The 23,970-nt window shown below is 48.4% G+C and overlaps 2 protein-coding genes across 2 annotated transcripts in view; both read right to left on the bottom strand.

The window, feature by feature from the left end:
• The window catches only part of AMOT (angiomotin), a 61,102-nt gene extending 57,486 nt beyond the window's left edge, over positions 1-3,616 (bottom strand). Inside the window, exon 1 of the mRNA XM_038164775.1 lies at positions 3,423-3,616. The gene's annotated coding sequence lies outside the window, so the exon portion shown is untranslated. The remainder of the gene's footprint in view (positions 1-3,422) is intronic.
• A 2,899-nt stretch (positions 3,617-6,515) lies between these two features.
• PGK1 (phosphoglycerate kinase 1) lies at positions 6,516-18,215 on the bottom strand. The gene is made up of 11 exons (XM_038122877.1): positions 18,053-18,215; positions 15,492-15,542; positions 14,472-14,627; positions 14,211-14,355; positions 11,631-11,734; positions 10,807-10,926; positions 10,048-10,162; positions 9,574-9,753; positions 8,854-9,031; positions 8,576-8,674; positions 6,516-6,988 (listed from the first exon to the last, which is right to left on the bottom strand). The coding sequence occupies exons 1-11, from the start codon at positions 18,115-18,117 to the stop codon at positions 6,948-6,950; spliced, it is 1,254 nt and encodes a 417-aa protein (XP_037978805.1). The 5' UTR covers positions 18,118-18,215; the 3' UTR covers positions 6,516-6,947.
• Positions 18,216-23,970: the final 5,755 nt, after the last annotated feature.

Genomic DNA, 23,970 nt, shown 5'->3' with positions numbered 1-23,970 from the left:
GGGGCAGAGCAAGTTTCCCACTGCAGAGAAGAACAAGAGTTTTCAAACCTGGAGTTTTCTGCTCTTCAAGGAATTTAATATTGTGCACATGACAGGATCCAGCCGGAGACCAGTGATCTACAAGGGATGAGAAGATGCTCAAAGCCTTGAGAACCTGAGCACCTATAGGACATTAACATGATTACTTTTTTAATATTATTAACTAAACATGCCAGGCTGCTCTTAAATATTTTCTTCCCACATTCCTACCCACACCTTTACCTTTGTGCCATAGGAATTCTGTGTTCGGCTCTGCCCCTTGATCATTAATGCAGACTCCTGAGCTTCAGACTTCAAAGCAAGGCAGGATTAAGAGTCACAGGCTCAGGACTGGGACAGCATCAAACCCTCCCTGTGCTGGAACCTCCACCTTGTGTTCGACTCCACAAACACCTCCTGGCTGTCAGGACTGGGAAATCCAGGGATTTACGTGGAGCTTCCCACAGTTTAAGTTAATAAAGGAGCCCAACAGTGCCTCATCTCCTTCCAAACGCTAGTAAATGAAAGGAAATGGGAACGTCTCCTGAGGTTAGGGAAAGAAAGATGTGAGTGCTCTAGAAATGTGCAAGGGAAGAAACCAAAGCCTCCATTGTGTGGAAATTCACTTCTCCAGGAAAGCTCTTCTCTTCGCTTCTCCCTCTCCTAAGCAGCACACGAGAATGTTCTCAGGGAACCCATCATCACCTACAACCCTGGTGGTGGTTTAGTTTTTATTCCTGTCTTTTCTATTTTTCCCCTCTCACCCTCCGTCACTCTGCTGCTCAAAATGTCTGCACTCCCCGTTTCCTCATTTCTGCAGGTCCTCCCCTGCCACGTGCAGCACATCCCAGTACCACCAGCACTGCTGCGAGCTGCAGCCATGCCTCACCACTCAGAGCTTCCAGCAATGAGACCCACCTACAGCCAGCACAGCACAAAGGAAGAAATTACAGCACAAATATATCAAGACACAGGTTTGTCCAAGACCCTGAGGAACTTTGGAACTCATTTCAATATAACTTGCAATCAGCATCCCACTGAGTTACATTTGAAAATTACACCAACTTGACCAAGATTAAGCCACATCAGGCTTAGGCAGACAGGCAGTCTGGGCTTTTTCAGCTTTATTTGTAGCTGCTCTCATATCACCAACTTACAAGGAAATTACACACCACCAGACTAACACAGGTGCAGTTCCTTTAGTGGTAAGAAAGCTGCTAGAGATCTCCAGACTCGGGAATTTTCATGGACTACCTGGTCTACACCTGCTCTGAGTTAGGCACTGCAATGCTACAGTGGGAGAAGCTGCTGTAGAGACACACACTGCCCTCATCAGCCTCACGATCCCTCATGAACACTGGGCTCAAGTGATGGCAGACGGTGTTACAGAGCAGAGATTTACTTGCTGAGAAGGTGAACTGCAAAGCCAAACTCAGAAATTTCTCTGCCTAACGAGAAGGTTGCAATTAGGTCACTGCTGAGAGCTGGGTAAGCACAGATCAGAGCAAAAACATTCCCACAGAGTAATTCAGATGTGACAGCAGGTACTTGGAATGAGAACAAGGACTTCATCCACGTAGTCCTGCTGCCGAGTTATGTGGATAAACAGTGATCCTGATGGAGCCAGCCCCCAGCAGGACATGCAGGTGTCGGGATACACAGACCCAGTTTAGCACAAGCCAACTAAATTCCCAAACAGGAAAGCCCATGTCCAACTCTGATGAAATTTGACAAAGAGCTCAGAGCAAGTTTCAGGTGAGAATTCTATTTAGGACATGGATGAACTGGATCCAGGCCACAACCTTTTTTTTGTATCTTCTGGACTTCAGTTTGAGCAATGATTCTTATTTCTGAACCCTATTTCTGCTAAAATACTCCATCAGTTCTATGCCCAACCCTGCTCAGCTCAGGCTGGATATTTTGGTAAACAGAAGACCTTTATTCAAATGCCAAGGAACTTCAATAGAACACTCTCCAGGCTGCTTTTGGTCACTGAGACTCCCTCCCTTGGATCCTGCACATGGAATTACCTGTCCTAGGGGCACACAGGTCAGGAGAGGGGAGATTTGTGGGTTAATGGGATTCTGTTCTGATCAGGGAGATTAGGTTACAAGGGCATGCCTTGTAACACACTGCCTTCTTCAGTGTGGCACTTCAGTTTACAACTGGGGATTTCTCCTAATTAGATTGTACTTTTAATTATTTATGGCCTGTAGTATCTGCAGAAGCTGCCCAAAACCTAAGCCTTAATAAGGATAATTGGAATAATCATATTTTTCCCTCTTTTGTAAATCACCTTGAGCCTTACTGATGAGAAATGCTAGGACGTGATTAGATGCTTAATGAAAAATATCATTAGAAAGTGAATAAAAACGAAAAATGAACTAAAACAGAATTTCCTATTTTATGCTGCATTGGGGCTGAATTAAGAATCATTTATCAGAGGCGATGCCGAAAATTTTAACTTGAAAACTGAGTGGAGATCTTCTTTATGCACGTTATGATGGGAGAATGCAGGTGAGGATGCTAGAGTCGGGGCGTGGATGTTGTGAGAAGTCTGAGCAGCCCCCAGGAGCCTGAAATATGGCAGTGCTGGGCTATCCCACCAGGTGCAGCCAGCCCTCGGCTGGTGCCAGCACCAAGAAGAGCAGTGGGTGCTCAGCATCACCCCAGCGCCTGTGTCCACCACAGCTCCTCCACACTGAAGATCTGGCTTTCCAGCCCTCACCTTCCCCAAAGAGTATGCGGGAATGGAGGCAGAAGGGGTTTGAGCTGCTTAGACCATGTGGTAGAAGTCACGGTGAATATTTATGGCCCTGCCTGAGTCTGTGAATGAAATCCACAATGACCGTACCGGGGACGGCCGAACCGAGGCACGGATGCAAGGCTCTTAACCCTTTGGGGATTATCACCCTCCAAATCTGCTCTCCCGGAGATCAAAGCAGGAGGATTTGGAGACTTTTCTGTTAAATTCAGAGCTGGGGCAGGTGCGGGTGAGCTCCTGCGGATGCAGAAGGGCAGAGCAGGGACCACCCCCGGCGGCTGGGGCACAGGCTGCGGGTGAAACATCCCCGGCACCACCGGGACCCGACAGCGGAGCCGGGGAGGGGCCGGAGAGAGGAGCAGGGACGGCTCCCACACCCGCCGGCAGCCCCGAGCCCCGCCGCCTCCCCACGGCCAGCCTTCCCCGGAGCCGCGGACAGCGCGGGCTGAGCCCCGGCACCGCCCCACACCGCCCGGGGAGGGAGGAGGAGATGCCCGTGAGGGCAGCGGGAGCACCCGGCCGCCCTGCCCCGCCTCGGGGGCCCGTCCCGGGGGGTGCTTGAGGGGACAGCGCCGGCCTTTCCCCGCGCCGGCCTCGCCCCGCGGCCGCGGCCGCGCCCTCGCCCGCGCAGCGCCCTTACCCCGCGGGCGCCGGGCCCCGCGGCCGCCCGCACATCCATCCCGGGCCGCTCCCCGCGGGCTGCCGCGGCCGGCACGGCGCTGGGCCACGCCGGGGAGCTCCGGCAAGGGCCCCCCGCCGATGCCGTGGGGAACTTTCAGCAGGCGGCTGCAACTACGGCGCCCGGCATCCCCCGGCGGGCCGGCGAGCGGTGCCGGCCGGGAGCTGTAGTTCCGCACGGGCGGGGCCGCGGGGCGCCTGCGGGCAGCGCGCCTCGGCCGAGGGGAACCGCGGCACCGGCGGGGCTGGCAAACACCTCTGAGAGCAGCGAGCCCACCCTGTGAGCGATCCCCACCTCGTCGGCCAGCCCAGAGCGCTGGGTGCCCCGTCCAGTCGTTCCCTGCACACCTCCAGGGATGGGAGTCCACCGCCTCCCTGGGCAGCGCCTTCCAATGTCTAACAGCCTTTTCCGTGACGAAATTCTTCCCAATATCCAACCTGAACCTCCCCTGTCCTACCACTGGTTGCTTGGGAGCAGACCCCGACATACACCCTCCTGTCAGGGAGTTGTGCAGAGCCGCAAGGTCCCTCCTGAGCCCCCTTTGCTCCAGGCTGAGCCCATTCCCAGCTCCCTCAGCCGCTCCTGGTGCTCCAGCCCCTTCCCAGCTCCATTCCCTGACCTGGGCACGCTCCAGCCCCTTCACGTCCTTTCTCAAGTGAAGGGCTCAGAGCTGAACACACCGCTGGAGGAGTGGCCTCAGCAGTGCCCAGTCCGGGGACAGTCACTGTGCTGGTCCTGCTGGCCACACCACGGCTGGGACAGGCCAGGTGCCACTGGCCTCTTGCCCACCTGGGCACACCTGGCTCCTGTTGAGCTGCTGTTGGGCAGCACCCCCAGGGCCTTTCCCACCAGGCACCTTCCAGCCCCTCTGCCCAGTCTGGAATGTTCCATGGGGTTGGTGTGGCCAAAGGATTTAAGTTCTTGACTTTCTATTTCAGCTGGCTCTTAGTATCAGCCCCCTAAACCTGCTGTATCTATTACCTTCATCATGAACTTTCTGCAACAGCTTTGTTTCTAAACTTTCTTCCACCCCACCGACAGGGACCATTCCTTGCCACAGAAACTCTCAACAAAAAACAATAAAAATGTAAAAGCCAACCTGTCAAAGATTTATAAACAGGCAAAACTTAAAGAAAGACCCTGGAAACTATCACTGAAATACTCAGCTGGTGGCCATCAAGTGTTCAGCTCATATGGTCTCATGTTTACATGCTTCATCCATTTTTATTTACAATTTGTTTTTATTTAAAGCTGAGTATCTCTCTGGCCCTGCTGTGCCATGGTTCCTGTGTTAAACACAGAACAGTACACAAAGCAAGCCATATGGAAACAAAAGGATATTTTAGAGATGGGAGTAGGAAGCATCCAAAGTCAGGTGGAAAAACGATTTTAAGCAGAGACATCTGTGTGTACAGAGCATTATTATTGCTTGCTGTATTTAATTACAGATAGCTTTGTTGTGTTGCTTTTGATGGAGAGGAAAAAGCCAGCAGAGGTAGTGGCCACACACCAACCTTCCACTGTAAACACCCAGAAAGGAGGGCTGGGGGCAAGTCTGTTATTGCTCCATGGGAGTCCTGAAGCACAGGGGCACAAGAGTGACACAAAAATGGGCTGTGCTGTCATGAGGCCTTGTTTGCCAGAGCCAGACAACGAGGATCTGTTACAAGACATGGTGGAATGTTTGTTTTTGTAGTACTGGATTTCCAAAATCCATGGTCTTTTTGTGGCTGACAAGCCCCCTCCTTTCTTTGCCTCGTTCCTGCAGCTGTCGGAGGTCTGCACCCCTGCCTGGAAAACACGAGCACGGCACAGCAAAAATGTGCATCATTCATGTGCCATCAGACAATGCTTGGGAGAGTTACAAAGGAGGGGAGGAAGAGGAGAAGGAGACCACAGTGCTGCAGTAATTTGCATTATTTCTACTTTCTTTGCAATAGTCACTTTTAGCTTTAAACTGTAGCAGCTATATATTTCATAGCAGCTTCACTACTCTTCAGCAGTATGGGGTTTTAAGTCACACCCCCTCATGACTAGGTAAAATTGGGCAGTGTGTCTCTGTTCTAATACATACTTTCATTTTGTTTTGGTAGTATCTAATATATAGAAATTAACTGAAAAACAGAATCTGTGTTGTGACCTGTCACTTACCTCAGGGACTCCCCCCATGGTTCAGCCCAATGCTTTGTGCTGTGCAGAACCTCCTGGGAGCACCCCTGCTGGGATTTCACTGGGAATCAAACCCCAGGGGTTTGATTAAAATCAAACCAGGCCATGGCTGCCCCACACCACTCACTCTTCCTGGATCCAGCAGGAAGATCCAGCAGCAGTTCAGCTGGAGCAGTGCCTCTCCTCAGAGCAGAGCTGCGACTGCTGCCATAACCCAAAGCCAAGGCTGGGCTGAGGCTGGAGAAGTCCCAGGTTTGGTTTTGAGCCACCCTGTGCTCACATTTGAGCCCTGCAGCCAGCACAGGAGCCAGCACACGGCAGGGCACGTGGAAATCCAGCTCCAGGCACTGCAACCACCTTGCTGGGCCTTCACTGACAGTACCTGCTGAAGCCACACCAAACCTCAGGGTCCAAGCGTGCAGTGTTACCATGCTACTGTCAGTGCTTTTGGGACCACAAACAGAACAGAGGCACGTAGCAATTCTGTTTGGCAGGAACTTCATTTGTACCCATCTCAGTCTTCAAAATTCTTCTTGTATTGGCATTAAATAATTAGTTGCCCACTATGAGGCAAGTTCTCTAGATGACAAGCAGCTGAACTTGCATTTTTCTTACTTGACTTGCACATGCAAAATTTCATCTTACTTTATTATGAGGGGCATTATAGTTTTAACATTACAGCACAGCTGTGGCAATTTACTTCCCTACCAACCAAGTTCACGTTGATGATGACTGGGTGCTTATAGAACCACTGGACAAACACAAAAGGAGATTTAGAAATATTATAATTAGAGCAAATAGGAAAAATAGCTCAGATTCCAGATGCTAGAAGGTGTTTTAATGCAGATCATTCTAAAAATCTGAAATAAGGACAACATACAACTAGGAGCACTTGAAATATGTTTATTCAGCAGCTATTACAACCAACCTCCAAAAAACTGGAGTCCCCTCTGGTTTCTGAACCGTGTCAAGTGATGAAAATGCCTTTAGGATGGAAGCTGGACAGTGCACTCCTTTCTGAGATATACATCTAACAGGGATTAATCTCTTTGAAAAGGCAAAATATAAATATATACACTCTAAATTCACAACAACAGCTTCAACTCACTACGTTAATTCAAGTGGGGTAACAGTGGACAAACCCACATCATGTAAACTGCAGTCAGGAAAATCTCTGCTCTCTCCTGCTCCCTCCTGCTCCAAGGTCCCGTTCCGGTTTACATTCTGGGATCTGCCTCTGGCAGAGCTGGAATACCGAAGCGCTGAAGTGCTGGATCTCAGGGGCTGTGCACGGGACCGGGCGTGGGGCTCTGCGCTCTACACGTTGCTCAAGGCATCCACACCAGGGAGAACCTTACCTGGGGGCAGATAAAACACAGCGGCAGGGTTAAGGACCTCTCCGTGCTCAAACAACTTGCAACATTCAAAGAGATGTAATTTTAAAAAGCAAATCAGGAATTATAGGTTGAAAATGGAAAAGTTTGGCTCCACACTGACCACAGTGGTTGCGTGGACCTGCTGCACACAGTGAATCCCCCCAGGGCACAGCTGCACTCAGATGTCAGCAGAGAGATTCCTAACACAGCCCAGCCATCAACCCTCAACAGTAATGGCACGTTTCTGTCCAAGTCCTGCTAGGGCCAGATCCAAACACCCAGCATCCTTTTCCATTAAATTTGATGGCAAACAGATTTTTGATTTGATTTAGGGAGTTGCTGCATAATTTTTTTAATCCCTAGTAGCATGTAAATAGAATTCTGGGGATTGTGGTGGAAATTTTAAGAATTATTTAAGAGAAAAAGCTTCCTATGAGTCTCAGGTCTTTAAATAACTAAATCACTCAGAGGTTGAGACATTTACATGTCTCTTTCCAACTGATGGAATCAAAGAATAGTCTCATCTTTGAGTACAATGGCCTAGATTAATAAAGTGCAACATTTTCTAAAGCATTTTAAGCTTTTTTGTCCTACTTTATTAATGAACAGACATCACTCTGGTTTTGCCTTTCCTCAGAAAAACAACTTTCTAATGCTCAAACTTTGCAGCAGGACTGAACTGTAACACCATTCACAACTCACTAGTTTGCTGAGTTTTCAGGGATTTTTCCCCCTTTCTTCATCTTCAGAAGCTTTTCTAATTAGCCAGACTTCCGTTACATTTAAAAGATCACACACACAAACCCATATTTCGGGCCAAAACTTGGACAAGTTTGCGCTTTTGAATACACAGCGTTTCCTTCGAGCCATCTGCATTCTTTCCCTTCCCCATCACTCCCTAGGCAACAGAAACAAAAGCTCTGTCTCCCATCTTACTCCTGCAAACAGCAGCTGCAAGGCAGTTTATTGAAGTTTCTCCTCTCCAGAGGAGTTGACAGCACTGGATAATTTACACACACTGGGAAACGGCAAATTACCAGAGGAAATGAAAAGTCGTTTAGAGAACAATGGAACTAGTTACAAGAATCCCTTCCCTCCTCACCATTTTGAATTCCAAGTACCCTCGTGCAGGTTTGTCGGTGAGCACTAGAGGGCTCCCCGAAACCAAGGGAATTCCAAACAGGAAGAAGAGACTTCTGGCAAGAATTCCAGACTGTTCTGATGAGGCTTCCCTATCAGAAACCGAGCATTTTCAACCGGCTGGTTGGCATGTCCTGAGGGATCAGGGACAAAATCCAGCCCACTCTTGTTTTCTATCCCAATATTTCTGCTTTCTGGGAGAAGCACACTGTGCTGTCTGCAGGAATATTCCATTTCCCTTCCTCTCTTCGTCTGTGAGGCCTACAGAACAGAAGAGGAGCCTGTAGCTACAAAGCTACATGTAACTAACTCCACGTGCTGGCACAGAAAAGACATTCCTCTGTGGCTGTGCTTTCTTGATAAATGATAATGGTAAAGCACCCAGAACTCCGCATTTACTCAAACAAATGAAGATAAAAGAGGATTTACCCTCTAGCAGCTCCAGGCTGGCACCACCTCCTGTGCTGACATGGCTGACTTTATCCTCAGTGTTCCACTTAGCACAGCAAGTAGCTGTATCTCCACCACCTGTAGCACAAACAGAATCCATGAGACACACAAGAAATTCAGATTTTATCCAGCTGAAGGCCCAAGCTGAAGGACAGAGGAGAACTTGAGGAAAATAATATGACCAGTATTTTTATCACAGTGCTGGCCATCACAAGCTTCCTCCATGCATTTAGAAACAGAAGAACACAACTACTTACCAATAATGGTGATGCAGCCTTTTCCAGTTACTTCTACCACTTTGTCCATCAGAGCTTTGGTTCCTTTGGAAAACTTGTCCCACTCGAAGACTCCCACTGGACCGTTCCACACGATTTGCTTGGCCCTTCCCACAACTTCAACAAACTTCTTCACGCTCTCAGGGCCACAGTCCAGGCCCTAAGGGAAGTGAGTGAGAGAAGTCACTCACTGCTGACCCCCAGCTCAAATCCCCCATGCCCAGCCAGAAGCTTCCCCCTCACCCCAAACATGAAACAAGAATTTCTCTCTATTCACAGACAGATTTGCCAGCAGCTGCTGCAGGAGGGTGGAGTCTGGGGGGGTATTTATCTTCCTAACACTTCTTAATCTTCCAGTAAGTCAATTTTAAATCAATGTCAGCTTCTTGAAGCCTTAGTTAGAAAACTTTGCCAATCCTACTTAAATTCTAGTCAAATAAAAGGGATTTCTACTGCATTCAGATCTGCATGTTGGGAGAGGAATTCTGCTGTTTTAATCCAAATCTCACAGAAGCTACTTTAGATTTAAAAATTCCGAACAAACAACAGGGCTTCAATTTCATTAAACCAACAAACTCCACACAGCTTGACTGCCCTCAGAACATTTGCCAAGGCTCACAATTACTCTTTTTACTCCTTTAAGAGGTGTCCTACCCACCCTATCCCTCTCCTCCTGTCAGTTCCTTTCCCATTCAAACCCACCATCCAGCCAGCAGGAATGCCTGAAGCCACTGTGGCCTCCCCAGTCTGTGCGTTCTCATCAAATTTGTCAGCAGTGATGAAGTCAACAGGCAGAGTGATCTTCACACCATTCTTCTCTGCCTTGGCCATCAGGTCCTTGACAATTTTTGATCCCTCTTCATCAAACAGAGAGTTGCCAATCTAAAGGAGACATTTGGGAAATTTAAGAGAGGTGTTTGTTTAGCTCCTGGTCATGACAGAAGAGAACATCAGCACCCAAACTGCTCAGACAGCAGCTCTGGAAAGATTGTTTTCTTAAAGCACATGGAGAGACATAGCAGCAATCTGAGTTTTGCAAAGGGATTGTCAAGTAATTTCTCAGTGCTCCCTACTCTTGCAGAAATCCAAGAGAGCCTGTGCTCAATCCAGAACGTGTAAGGGGCATTCAGACCACATTCTCCACTAGGAGCAGACACAGAATTGTTCTCCTCATACCTCCATGTTGTTGAGCACTTTGAGGAAGGTGAATGCCATTCCACCACCAATGATCATCTCATTGACCTTATCCAGCATGTTATTGATCAGCTGGATCTTATCCTGAACTTTGGCTCTGGTAAGAGAGAAAAGGAAAAACAGTGAATAATGAATATTGTGACTTTCACATGTCAAGACTGTTCTAGAGAATGATCCAACAAAAGAATTGTTGGGAATGGACAAAAAGAATTTTGCAAGTTAGCAGGCTAGCATTAAAATTCAACTTACTAGAGCATTATTCAGCCCTCCATTTCTTCTTTTCTATTTAAGTAACTCTCATTTAGCCCCTTAGAGCCTGATTTCCCCTGACTGCCCAGCAGAGCCTGCAGCCCCAGCAGGGCCTGTTGCATAATGAGAGGTCGTGTCAATTTACAGAGTGCTGAGCCTGAGCACGCCTGTACCCTGAACTGGGGGGAAAGGTCACTGACAATGTCTGGGCCATCACATGGCTCTAACTGCTCTCCTGGCTCATCTGGGCAAAAAAACTGCTGGGGACTGTCTTGATTTGGGGAATGACAACAGACAGCCAGATTGTATCATCACAGGAGCAGATGTGTCAGTTAGCTTCTCTCTAATCCACATCTCACATCTCAGGAGTCAGCTACAAATGTGAACTGCAGGTACACTTGAAAGGAAAGCACATGCTTAAACCAAGCCAAAGCAGCACGACATTTCTTAGGGCAGTTAGAGAAATACAGTCACAATGGTCTTGAGCCTTACCCTCCAAGAATTGCCAAGAAGGGTCTCTCTGGACTCTCTAGGGCCTTGGCAAAATAATCCAGTTCTTTCTTCATCAGGAAGCCAGCAGCCTTCTGAGGCAGATTGACACCTACCATGGAGCTGCAGAATTAAAGTAAAAAGTGAGGAAAGGAAAAATTTCCTTTTTCCATGAGACATTGGGGTGTAGAAACAGCCCCATGTCTCACAGCATTTCAAAGCCAACCCTTCAGTCAGCTGCAGCAATGAGAACAGCTACCACCTGCAAGAGAACACACACAGGGGCTTTGCTTTCCTGGTTTGACAAGACAGCTGTACATGCTTCATTTCTGACACTGGTTTTGCACAGAAATATTGATTTGCAAGACAATTATCATCTCAACTGGTGATCCAAGACACCAGAGGACAAATAAAAATAGCCAAGAGCAGTGATTTCTTCTTCCAAGAGGACCACTGCAGTCTGTAAGTACACACATCCAAACACATCCCATGAAAATAGTAACTCTGGAGCAATTAATGTTTTGGAAAAGAGGGCTGATTTCATTGCAGGACAATTTATACAAGCCCTAAGCAAGTAATTGTTGCATCTTCAAAGTCTAAAAAAGGTCAATGAAAGTCTTAAGATCTCATTTCAAGAGACAAACCTGAAAGAGCACACACTGATGACAACTACCTCCAGTAAATCCACTACTGAGGAACAAACACAGCACAGTGATAGTGGGGTAAGCCCAAAAGGAAGTTAGAACTCCTCGGGGGCAGTATTTGATGTGTTTCCACAGCAGATACTGTTCTGCAGTTCTGTCTGTGGATGGGAAACGGGTACCCACCTGTGAGCTCGGTGTGCAGTGCCGAAAGCATCATTGACATAGACATCTCCCAGTTTGGAAAGAGAGGCTCTGAAAGCCTCCACTTTTGCAGGCTCAGCCTTGATCTAAAAAGAGAAAGAAGGACAAGTTTGTACCCTGAGACTTTGACTCTGAATCTGAGCTCAAAGTCAGCTATTTGACTGAAACCCAAAGCAAAGGTCAGTTTGAGGAACTCATCAGTTCATCCGGTGGGTCACTGTCTTCATTTGCTCTTTCCCAGTCCAGCAGAAGCAACAAAAAAGTTTAAATTATTTAAATTCCACTTTAAACTCCCCTAGACTGCTATTGCTGAAGACTGTTCACACTTCTGAACTGCAGCACCACAAACCTTTCAGTTTCTCTCCAACAGACTTCAGTGTTGCGTGGTGAACACAGGTAGCACAGGAAGGGTGTGGAGAGACAAGGCAGTGCTGAGATCAGGCTAAACAAATTCATGCTCACTCACTGAACAAAGCAAGCACAATCACCAAGAGACACAAGTAAAAAGTTGAGCTCCCTAAAAGACTGATTGAGGATTAACCAATGAACAGTCTGATAAAAGGCCTGCACACTACAACAGGCCACAGTGAAAGCAGTCAATGCTGGAAATGCAGATAAGTGTGGTATGTAGTGGGTAAGAACAGGTGTATTTCTATTAAAAGACTCCTCCAAGCATCCTACTAAATCCTCACGGGATGGCTTATGCAGTTCAGCTCTCCTTCCCAGCATGAAGAGACAGCAGAGCCCACTAGGGCAGCAGGTGACTGCTCAGAGGTAGCTGGCAGCCACTTGCTGCAGAGGAACAGCCCAGACTGGAATCAGGCCAGCCCCTCTCCCAGGGCTCTCCTGCTCGGTCAGCTCATGGCCCCACGGGAGGCCTGTGCCAGCACCCAGCTGTGACACCACAGGGACAATGGTGAGAAGGCACTCCAAGAGATGGCAGCAAGGCTCAGCACAGCTTTGGGGGCCCCTTTTAGCAGAGCCTGAGCAGGAGACAAGTGCAAGGGACCACAGAGATTCTACAACAACACTGCCAACTGCTCCTTCACTCAGCAAACTGCCTGGCTGCACAGAGACTACGCGCTGCACTTAGAACCAGTACCACCTGAGAGCAGAACACAAGAGGCTCTGACAGAAGGAACTACTACCACTGCGTCTACTTTGGAAAAAACACAGTTTAAGCACCAGTCAGCAACCTGCAATTCTGTATTGCATCACTGTTTCCATAGCACTGACTTTCACCTCTGCTAGGAGAGGCAGCTCTGACACTGGCACCTCTCCCCTGTTGTGCTCAGTGCAGTGTGTGCTTCCATGTGCACACGCCCAGTGTGGTTGTGATATTTTATGAAAATCCCTTTGCTAGGATTTTCTTCTCCTGAGAAGCTGAAGGGCCTCAGCTTCAAGTGTAAACAATTTGTTATCTGCTGCTGTGGAATGCAGCAGGTGCTTCCTCCATTGGTCAGTGTGGGATGTTTCTGCTTGGTGGCCAATCCAGGAGGCAGCAGCTCTGGGACTCTCTGGGAGTCACAGAACTTTGTTATTGATTCCTTTCTATTCCTGTCTCGCCTTCTAATGATTCTCTCTATTCTTTGTAGTATAGTTATAGTGTGGTCTTTTTTAATATAATATATATCATAAGATAATAAACCAGCCTTCTGAAATGGAGTCAAGATCTCTCCTTCACTTCACCAAGTCCTGACTGCCCTAAAGACCCACGGCAATACCCAGCTAAATCATCTGGGAATTACAGAAACATAAAACCAAGGGACTGTCTCCCAGAGAAAATGGAATTCTTGCCCCATTCTTTTCCCTGCCACTATACCTGCAGTGGCACACAGTTCTAGCAGTGAATAATTCCAGATTTGCTCAATTTCCCCCTGCCATCTGCACAGGCTCACCAACTCTGTGCTGTGTTCCTAAGCTCCAGGAGTCCTGTGTCAGCCCATAAAGGGCAGCACTCCATGTCAGCATTCCCTCCAAGCACTGGATCTGAACAGAGCCAAGGCCCCTGTAAGCCAGCGGGGTCACCATCGCTAAGAAAAGCAGCTGTCTGGAGCAAGCACTCTGCTGACCTTCAACAAAATGTCAGAGGTGCAAGGCAGCCTGGTTCTAGAGAACTGCTCTGAAGAGCAGACAGGCTTAGAGGAGGGTTTGATAATGCCTGTGTTGCAGAAATATTAGCCATGTAACCCAAAAAGGAAGCATCATTCTTACGGGCCTGGTGCAACAAACTGCCTCCAAACTGGTTTTCATTTTAGACATCCAACACTGAAGCCTAACAAGCAGCAGTTTCTTGCACGGCTCTATTTTTGTTTCTTTCTCCTTTTTTGACAGAGTCATCTACAGCCTTACACTTGAGCTGTTTCATCTTGGAAATCCACTGTGTTCCACTCAAAGCTTTTGCACAGCGGTGGGACACACTGAACTAAAGATCTCTGACATCCTCTTGAGAACAGGTTCACAAGCAGTGCTTTGGAGAGGCTGCTGGCTCCTCATCAATCTGCAGCAAAGAGCAGATAAGACCAGAGCAGGCACACATGAAAGCCAGACTTGAAGTTTCACCTTGTTCCCTGAAGCATCCTTGCCTTTGCCTTCCTCTTCAACGTGGAATCGGAGGTTCTCCAGCAGGATGACTGAGCCAGCAGCAGGATTGGCACAGGCCTTCTCCACCTCAGGACCAACACAATCCTTCAGGAACAAGACCTCCCTGCAAACACAAGACGCACACCGTAACCTCACCAGTGGCTTCCTGGCGGAAAGAAAAACATCCAGGTCCCCTGGCAGGGAGGGCCTGGTGCACACCAGGCTGCTTTTCCACTTTACCTGCCCAGGAGTGCCTTCAGCTCCACAGCTACTGGGGCCAGGGAGAACTTGTCAGGCATGGGGACACCATCCGGGCGACCCAGGTGACTCATGAGAACCACGGACTTGGCCCCATGGTCCAAGCAGTGCTTGATGGTAGGAACAGCTGCCTTGATTCTGTAACAGCACAGAAGAACCAATTAATAAGGACTCAATTAGAGTTTACCAGGCAAGCAGATTAGTACCACTTACACATGAGCCCTGGGAGCTGTCCCTCAAAAATGACAAAAGAAACAGAGCACAAGAGCTGGATAGAACAATTCCTTAAGAAAGCATCAACAAAATTCTCCATCCCAGCCTGTTTGCATACATTTCACTGTTATCTTCCAAGCAATGTGGGACATGGAATTAAAATGCATTTTGTAATCTAAATTCTGCTGATTGCTCAGCTAAGAACGCCAGGACGCACCTGAACAGTACCAGGCCCCCTGGGTTACTCTGGGATCCTGCCCCAGTAGAGAAATGATGAGCAGTGAGAACACTGGTGAGCAAAGCTGGCACCTCCTGCAAGGGGCAGACCAGCAGGGCAAGACATCTGGCATCACTGTTTCTAAACTCCAGGGTTTTGTGTGCTGCACTGCAACAATTATTCTAACACAGACAACAAGTTACCACAGCCCCAGGGTAAGCAGGAGGCACAGAGACTTCTGGATAGTAAGAGAGACAACTTTCACACACAGCCTAAGGGATGTGGCTGTGAAATGGCCATGGCCAACCTAGGAAGTTTAGGATCTTTAAAATAACAGATATTTTTCCATATGCTTTCCACAGCAGCCACAGTGAGTATCAGTCTTGTATTTAAGTGTAGTTTGCTAGCAACTGCAGAAGATTTAATTAAAAATCGTTGGACTTTCTCTGACACCTTCATTATTCTGGTTTGAGCAATAACAGTTTAATCATGGTAATGTTCCAGGTACTGGGATGAAATCAGAGACACAGCAGACTTTGGGGTCTCCATTTGGGATGGAAATTAGAGCTCACCTCTGATTGTTGGTTATTTTGTGATCCTTCATTGGAACATTGAAGTCAACCCTAAAAAAAAAAATCAGAAGCAAAATTAAATATTCAACAGATTTATTATTTATTTAATTTTAAGTATTCAACAAATGAGTGAGAGAATCTGCCAGTAAAGGTGTTGGCTAGAAAAGCAGTGTTACAATTAGAGTTAGACGTTCACCTCTGCCTTGTCAACAAGTTCTGAAATCAATGTGTTATCAGCCATTTCTGCTTGTGATAACACCACAAATGAAGAACAACCACTGCTAGAATAACTCAGGAAAGCTGGGCCACAAATACATCCTAATGCTCAGGACCAGAGCAGCAGTAATGCTGAGCAGGAAATAAAGCCAGACAGAACTTTTCATTTTTAAACAGTATAATTTCAGATCCCCAAGGAGGAGCATCCAAAGGAAAGGGAATGAACAACGACTAGTGACCTTGTGTCCTCAAACGAGGTTTCAGAAATACTTGGCTGGACTACTGTGGCCAGCAGGCAGTTCAAGGAAGCTTTAATTTCTGTCCTCTGCAGCTCTAATCTCCCTGCTGTGGCTTATCACATTCTCCCTGGAAGACCTGACTTGGATCTTGAGGTAACTCCCTGCCCCGTGCCAGCTGGAGGGCTGGCGGGAGGAGTTCCAGCAGCCCGTTCTCCTGGCATCCCTCGTGCCCATGTGCAGGAAGCTGCGTTGCGTAACCGCGGAGGCAGAAATTGCTCACTGAGCTACGGGAGGGAACACCCATGGCTGGAGCAGAGTGGCAGAGAGCAGAGTGTGCATCCTTCATCCTTCTATACATTAAAAACATCCGCGTTCAGCAAGCTGCGTGAATGAATCCCCCTGCAGCTCACTCAGCACGTGAAACAAATGGGAAGAAAAGACAAAAGCTGCCAGCAAAACAGGAGTAGCTGAGCAGAAAGAAATTGAACTGGCAGCCCCAGAGCACAGTGGTCGAGTTCTAGAAGGGGCAAAGAGAACCACCATTATCCTAAAAGGAGAGAATAAAAGGACAGTTTGCTTTACAGAGCCATCAAAACTACAAAAGAAAGGTCCAGCTCAGCCTTCTTGTCCCTGCAGACCATTGAAACCTGAGCTCCCCTGAGCCCTCTCTCCTCCCCATTCTCAACTCTTCCTGAAGCTTCGGCACTAGGACCCGAAGTTAAGCAGGATGTGAGTAAGCCAAAATTACGATGAACACGAGGAGAAAAAGAAGAGGTATCGATTTTAGTACTACGGAGAGCACGTGGGGACTCGTTTCAGAGGGGTGAGATGCGGGCAGGAGACACGGAGCCTGGCAGCTCACCTGCTGCGTTTGGGTAGTCCCTCACGGAACAGCAAAATTAATTAGTTAGCATTAATTAACTGAGATTTTGAGCGGGAAGACCCAGCCCGTTGCCTGCCAATGCATGGCTGCTCTCTGTAACATGACTCAGAAATGAAAAAAACCAGTCAGATGGCCAAAAAACCAGTCAGGTACAGACTTCTACAGAGAGATCTTTTGTTGTACCAGACTTAGAAAGTGAACGGAAATCCAGAGCAAGCTTCTTCAGTACTTGCTACATGGGCTGGTTTCTGATAATCAAATTAGGGAACTAGTTCAAAACAAGGTTGAAGAGACAAGGAGAAAAAAGAGCAAGTTGTCTGTCAGATTGCAAATAAGAAGAGCTATAGTTTTGCTATCCCTGCCTACTCACAGAGCAGATAACACGCACACGGTAACCACCTCATAGTGACCTTGAACAAACTACCCCATAATTAAAGTATTTCGAGCAGGACATATCACGACGTACCTTCGTGCCCTTATCTCCCAGAATTTGGCAACAATTTCAACATTAGGCTTTCAGGCACTGATGCTTTATAAATAAGCAATGAATGCCTATTTTAGGGTTTCAGACCAGGATGTGCTGAAAGCCTGCGCTGACGCCCCACCCCTGGAAGTGTCCAAGGCCAGGCTAGAAGAGGCTTGGAGCAACCCGGTCGAGCAAAAGGTGTTCGTGTCCTTGGCATGGGGATGGAAAGAGATAGGCTTTAAGGGCCCTCCCAACCCAGGCCACCCTGTGATTCTGTGATTCGATTCCTGCTAAGAAATGAATTATTATTGGTATTTGGACAGCTGAGCAGAGCCGTATCTTCACTTTTTTACTGCAATGCTTTTGGAATTTGCATTAAGGAAAAAAAATAACTAGGAAATAAGCACTTTTGGGGTAGCTCTCTGGAATAAAAGCATGGCAGGCTGGCTGGATTTGCCCTCCAGCCTCCTGTGGCCGACACACGTGCGAGACGGGCGATCCAGGGCGGCGAGCCGGGCCGGGATTTACACCCTGCCCGGCCACCACGGCCCCCGCAGGGGAGCCGGGCCGGCTCGACGATGATGCAGGAGCCTCTCTAACACCCAGCGAGCGAGAAGAAAATAAATTAAAACCGCACAAATCGACGTGCCAGGCTCGGGCAAGGGGCTGCTACCGGGGGGCAGCGGCCCGGCCCCAGCGAGGAGCACGGAGCAAGGGCGGCCCTCAGAGGACCCACATTCCCCCCGCAACGCCTCACCTCATGACGACGCGCTTGCCATTCACGTCCACCTTGTCCAGGGTGAGTTTGTTGGAGAGAGACATGTTTGCAGCCGGCCGCAATCACTCCGCTCCCGCTGAACCCGCTCCGCTTCGCCGCCTCCGCGTTCTGCCGCAGCGCCGCCCGCGCCGCCACCACCCAGAGCGCTTGGCCCCGCCCCTCCCGTCAGCGATTGGTCTGTGCTATCCTCTCTGCGTTTCTATTGGTCGAGCCTCCTGTCCGTCAGCGGATATCCCGCCTCTCGGGGGCGGGGCTGCGGCGCCGGCCCCGGTCACGTCCCACACGCAGCCGCCGCTCCCTGAGGGCGCCGGGAGAGTGCGGGGTCCTGTCCCTGAGCGCGAAATTAACGGTTCCGCACCTTATCTGAGGGAAAATCACCCATAAATGGTGTCTAAACGTGTGTCGGCTGGTGGGAATCCTCCAGGTGAAGGGCAAGCACTTCACAGCTGAGCCATAGGCCTGGGGCAGGCCACGCGTCAACTGTAAAGGACGAGACAAAACCCGGGATATTTTTAAGTGACCTACATAAATACTTCTCAAGACAAGTGGGGACAAAACAACTGTTTGAAGGGATACACCTTGCAGCAGCATGGTTTAGTAGAATCACGGAGTCGTTTGGGTTGGGAGGAACCTTAAATATAATTTCGTTCCACCCCCTGCCGTGGGCAGGGACACCTTCCACTGTCCCGGGCTGCTCCAGCCCCAGTGTCCGACCCGGCCTTGGACACTTCCAGGGATCCAGGGGCAGCCACAGCTGCTCTGGGCACCCTGTGCCAGGGCCTGCCCACCCTCACAAGGAAGTTTTTTTTCCTAATACCTAATCTCAAACCTACTCTCAGTTTTAATCTGTTCCCCCTTGTCCTGTCTCTCCAGGCCCTTGTCAATAGTCTTTCTCCCTCTTTCTAGTAGGTTCCCTTCGTGTACTGGAGCGCCACGTAGCCTTCTTTTTTCCAGGCTGAACAATCCCAATTCTCTCAACCTTTCCTCATAGGTGTAGTATTCCGTCCCTCTGATCATCTTGGTGCCTCCTCTGGACTTGCTCTGTGTCCTTCCTGGGCCAGGGACCCCCGAGCTGGAGGCAGTCTTAACCCTGCCCTCTGTCAGGTCACAGCCATTCCCCATTGTGTCACTCCATGCCTTCACAGCAGGTTGGTGGGTGCAGTCAAACATCACCTGCCCCAACATACGTGCAGCCTCTAACGCAGTGCACTGGGCTGTGCATTGGGTGACAATAGCACAGTGCAATGCACCAGACTGGGTGAAAAAGGAGCTCATGGTCTTTTGTCTTTTGCCCATAGGATAGGCCTTTCTGTTGCTGACAGGGTTATTTTTTTGCCACGCTCACAAAAATGTACAGATACCACTGAGAAAGTGGTGGTGACAAAATCAGTTCTCTGCTGACAGAATGGTGCTGGACAGAGTCAAGAGAAGGGCAACAGAGCTGGGGAAGGGTCTGGAGAGTCAGTCCTATGAGGAGCAGCTGAGAGAGCTGGGAAAGGGGCTCAGCCTGGAAAAAAGGGGGATCGGGGGGAACCTTGTGGCTCTGCACAATTCCCTGACAGGACGGGACAGCCGGGGGTGTTGGGCTCTGCTCCCAGGGAACAGGGACAGGAGGAAAAGGAATGGCCTCCAGTTGTGCCATGGGAGGGTCAGGCTGGACATCAGGAAGAATTTCTCATGGAAAAGGTTGTTAAACATTACAATGGGCTGCCCAGGGACGGGCAGAGTCACCATCCCTGGAGGTGATCAAGGAAGGAATGGATGTGGCACTCAGTGCTCTGGTCTCATTGATAAGGCAGTGATTGGTCAAAGATCAGATCCAGTGGTGTCAGAGGTCTTTTCCAACCTAAAAGATTTTCTGATTCAAATGAGCACTCACTGACCAGAAATGAAACACAAAGGTACCTAGAGAGCCAGACTAATGCACTGCTCTCACATGGGTGAAAACACCCAGCCTGAAGCAGAAGGGTGGGAGTCTCCTGCTGCAAGACTTGTCAGAAAGCTCAGGAAAGCACGGATGGGCCTCCAAGACATGTTAAAGGTATCAGTCCCAGCAGCAATAAACCCTGAAATACGCAAGTGGGAACAAACCGACGGGTGACAGGAAATCTCCTGTGAGGTGGTCACCAATTAGGATGGAGGAGGCCAGGGAACACCCCTTTAGTTGGTCGGTGTGTGCCACTGTAGTTTATCTCATATTGCTGTAAATCTGCAATCAAAGTTCAAATTAAATTAAGTGCAGTAATGGTCTCAATGTTGACTGCAGAGTAAACCTGGGGGGTAGCCAGGGGTCCCTCCTGTGATGTAGCAAATCAGACCGAACCTTGCAGTCGCCAGGCGGGTCCTTGTAACCCAGAGCCCCTGGACAGTGCTCGCAGTGTCCCCCGTGGGCAGGGACATCTGGAAGTGTCAGTGTGAATCCAGCCTTCACCAAGGCCTGAGAGTCAAATCCTGAGGTGTTCCTGAATCCAGCCGAGCTGGGATCCCCTGCACAAAGCACAGCTGGCCAGAGCCACTTCTACCTGCCGAGAAGCACAGGTGAGAGCAGGTGAACAAACCTCAAAGGGACTCCGGTGAGGAGATAAGGAGGGCTTCTCTGGATCCACAGGAGCTGTAACTATTTAACTGCTCTGAAATTAATCCCTTTCTTTCTTCCTGTACTACTTCATGCTGTGCTGCTTTCTCCAAGGCAAAGGTTAAATTCCTCGATGCTGACTCAGAAAGGAAAGCTCTTCCCAGCTGCAGCCCACAACCCTGCCTTCCCTGCGAAATGGGTTCATTCATTAGGACAAGGCTTTAATTTCAAAAGCTTTAATTTCAAAAGCTCTCCTGTCACCTCCTAGGGGTAAAAAAGTGTGAGGCAGGAATGTCACAGTGGTGTGGTGGCACAAACAGAGTATCTTGGGCACCCACAGAGATTTGGGACAGCTGTGTGCCACAGCTGAGGGAAAAGGGACAGCAGGACACTGGTGAATCCCCGGGTAAACAGGACATTCAGCAAGAAAGGACCAAGCAAGCCAAAAATAAAAATGACCAAGAGGACTCCACTGAATAGGACCAGTTCCACTATATCCCATAGGTTAGGAGAGTGTTGGATAAGAAGCCTGGGGCAATCTTGGTGCACTTACAAAGATCATTGTTCTGGCAGAAGTGCAGCTCACTCGGTGTTGTCTGGTTTTATTCTTGTTTGCTTTTTCTCCTTTTCTTGTGTGTGAAGAGCAAGAGATAGAGGAATAGGGAGGATGTCACATGAGAACTTGAGATGGCAGAATACAATTACATGTGTAATGTGATGATGGGAAATGGCCCAGGCATGAGAATTTGTGTCTTATAAAAGGATTTACAAAGAACAGGGAAGAAATACAGACACACATTCAAAGCTCACTTCCACGCTTGAGTCATCTCTCTGTCCTTCCCTCCTGTTGTGAAATATTTAGAATATACTGCAAATATTTAAAGAAAAAAAGCCCATGCAAACAGTTCAACCCCTGCACTTTTAAATTAACCAGTGCAGCAAAGCCAGGAGGGCAAAGGGCTGGTAATGACAAACCCAAGGAGCTGGGGTTAGACCTGTGACCATCCTAGGAAGTCATTCCTAGGAATATGAAGCAGCAGCTGGACTTTAGACTTGCACATCCCTCTCCTGCGTGATCCTGCTTCATTTGTCCAACAGGAACAGGACTGTGCAAGTTTAGGCAGACCAAAGGCTCTGGTGCACTGGGGTGTGTTTGTGAGACCAATAATCTGCATCTCCATCCGTGTCGTGTGACCCAGGCTGCAGGAACTTCCTGCTTTTAGAACCACCCGCTGCAGTTTAAACCTCCCCTTAAAAACAGGCTGCAGCACAACGTCTGAGTGCTCTGTTCTCCTTGCAGTGGGAGATGGTCAATATCCAAGCACAGGGATCCTGTAGGAAAGATAAAAGAGCACCCAAACTGGAATCGTGGGAAAAGCTGCCTGAAAAACAGGCACAGTGCTCAGAGAATAAAGGCAGACATCTCCTGGCTGCTCCCTCACCTGGCCAATGCCTGCAAATATCATTCCCAACACCTGCAGGACAAAGGGCTTCAGGCTGTCCATGCACGAAATTGAATGAGGGGTTAATTTAAAAATGCTGAAGAATCCTCTGTGTCTCTTCATCCTGCACCTGAGTTTGTGTGTACAGCTCTCCAGTTCTCCTTTAAAAAATTACTTTAGAGATACGTTTAATGGGATACAGACAAGCCAATCTTACCTGGTCAGCAGTTTTCCTTCATGACCAAGCAGGGCATGGTACAAATTCACAGCTACTACTTAAATTGTCCAGTCAACTGGGAGGCAAATAAACCCTTCACATTGCCCATAGCACAGCTCTGCTATCAAGGCAGATGCTGAATTTGGAATCAGAGTCTGACCTTAAGGGCTTGCCATGCTGCTCTGCAGAGATATGGTCTAAAAACATTACTTAAAAAGGAAAAAAATAAAAAGAAAGTATCTTAAAAGATGATGTAGCCACCCCGAACTGAAAGCCTGTAAAGAGTGATTCAAAGATGCATGCAGGAACTGCACGCTGCTGACATGGAAAATGGATTCCACCAAGCCTGCAAAGGTGATGTTTGAGGCAGCAGCTGCAGAGGCTCCAGCGTTAACCCTGGCTGTGGCAGGCTGCAAGAACACAGCATTGCTGTGTCTCTCTAATGCCAAAGACAGTCAGTTTTAAATGAACATGAATCCTACATTACCTACAGTATCATTTTCTATCAGAGCCCTTCAAGGTGGTGTTCGTTCCACTGATTTTTACAACATAGAATGACCCTCAATTTGATGACATTATTTACCCATTTTTCCTGACAAAACAGCGCTATGGGAATGTGTGAGCTCTGCTCACCCCTCACCTGTGCTCTCTGCCACCAAGGGAGGTGAGGCTCTACTAAACTGAGCTCAAGAAAAACTGCAATCAGGGGCTTGTAACAGAATTTACTCAGGGACAGCTCATGGTTTCACTTAGGAAACATCACCGACTTGTCAGGTTTCAGGAAAGGAGAGACATTTTAAATTCCAGAAGAGTCTTAACAATTTTTAGTTCTATATTAAAATTGGTGTTTCTTGAATCACAATGAAGAGTGTTGGCCAGACAAATGCAGAGATTTTTATATCACAGCTTAGTCCAGAGGATGTGGGGCCTCATGGCTACTTCATGAGGTTTTGATTTCTTTATTTTTAATTCAGTCAGGGCTAAAACAAAACAGTTCCATTTGAAACGAGAAGGTTCACACACTGCCTTAACTCAAAATAACTCAAGACCTAAGTTAAATAGTTCCAAATGTTTTGGTTACTATTTTTGCGCAACAAACCTGCATTTTGTAAACCAGTGCTAAAATTGTGGGTTTCCACACCTGATGGGGCATACTAGGCCTGAGACAGTGGAAGAGGATGAAATTACAGGGTTGCATCTTAAGGAAAAGCAAAATTCTTCATCTTGGAAACACTTGGATACAACTTGAACTGGACTTGCGCAGTCCAGTGACAGAACAAGGGCTAATTGGCACAAACCAAAACAGGGGAAATTTAATCCTGACACAAGAAACCCCTTTTTTACTGTAAGGGTGAGTGACCCCTGGCAACTCCTGCCCAAAGGGGGTGGAGATGTTACAAACCTCAGTCCTGGGGGGACAGCTCTGGCTCTGCTGGGACAAGTTCTGACTCTGTGACCTCCAACAGCCTCTGCTCTTCTGCCATTTGCCAACACAGGGATGCTCCTACATGAGATTATTCCACAATTTCCAACTTTGACCAGCCCCATGTGCCCCAGCTCTACACGCTCAGTGCTTGCTCAAGGTTGTATTTAGCAGAGCTGCAACTACACCTAAACCCCAGTCCTTGGCCTTTTGCTGAGACAGCTACAAATATTTAAAGGA

This window comes from Motacilla alba, chromosome 4A (genome assembly GCF_015832195.1).
Source record: "Motacilla alba alba isolate MOTALB_02 chromosome 4A, Motacilla_alba_V1.0_pri, whole genome shotgun sequence".
NCBI lineage: Eukaryota > Metazoa > Chordata > Aves > Passeriformes > Motacillidae > Motacilla > Motacilla alba.
Note: the sequence above shows the minus strand (reverse complement) of the source record. Positions and strands in the feature narration are given on the sequence as shown.

What these genes read in the sequence shown, in the direction of transcription:
- PGK1 (XM_038122877.1), bottom strand. Translation starts at nt 18,117, where the DNA reads ATGTCTCTCTCCAACAAACTCACCCTGGACAAGGTGGACGTGAATGGC. An exon ending in CTGAAGGCACTCCTGGGCAG is followed by an intron (nt 14,356 to 14,471) that starts GTAAAGTGGAAA and finishes TTGTGTTTGCAG; the next exon opens with GGAGGTCTTGTTCCTGAAGG. An exon ending in ACTGCACACCGAGCTCACAG is followed by an intron (nt 10,927 to 11,630) that starts GTGGGTACCCGT and finishes TTAATTCTGCAG; the next exon opens with CTCCATGGTAGGTGTCAATC.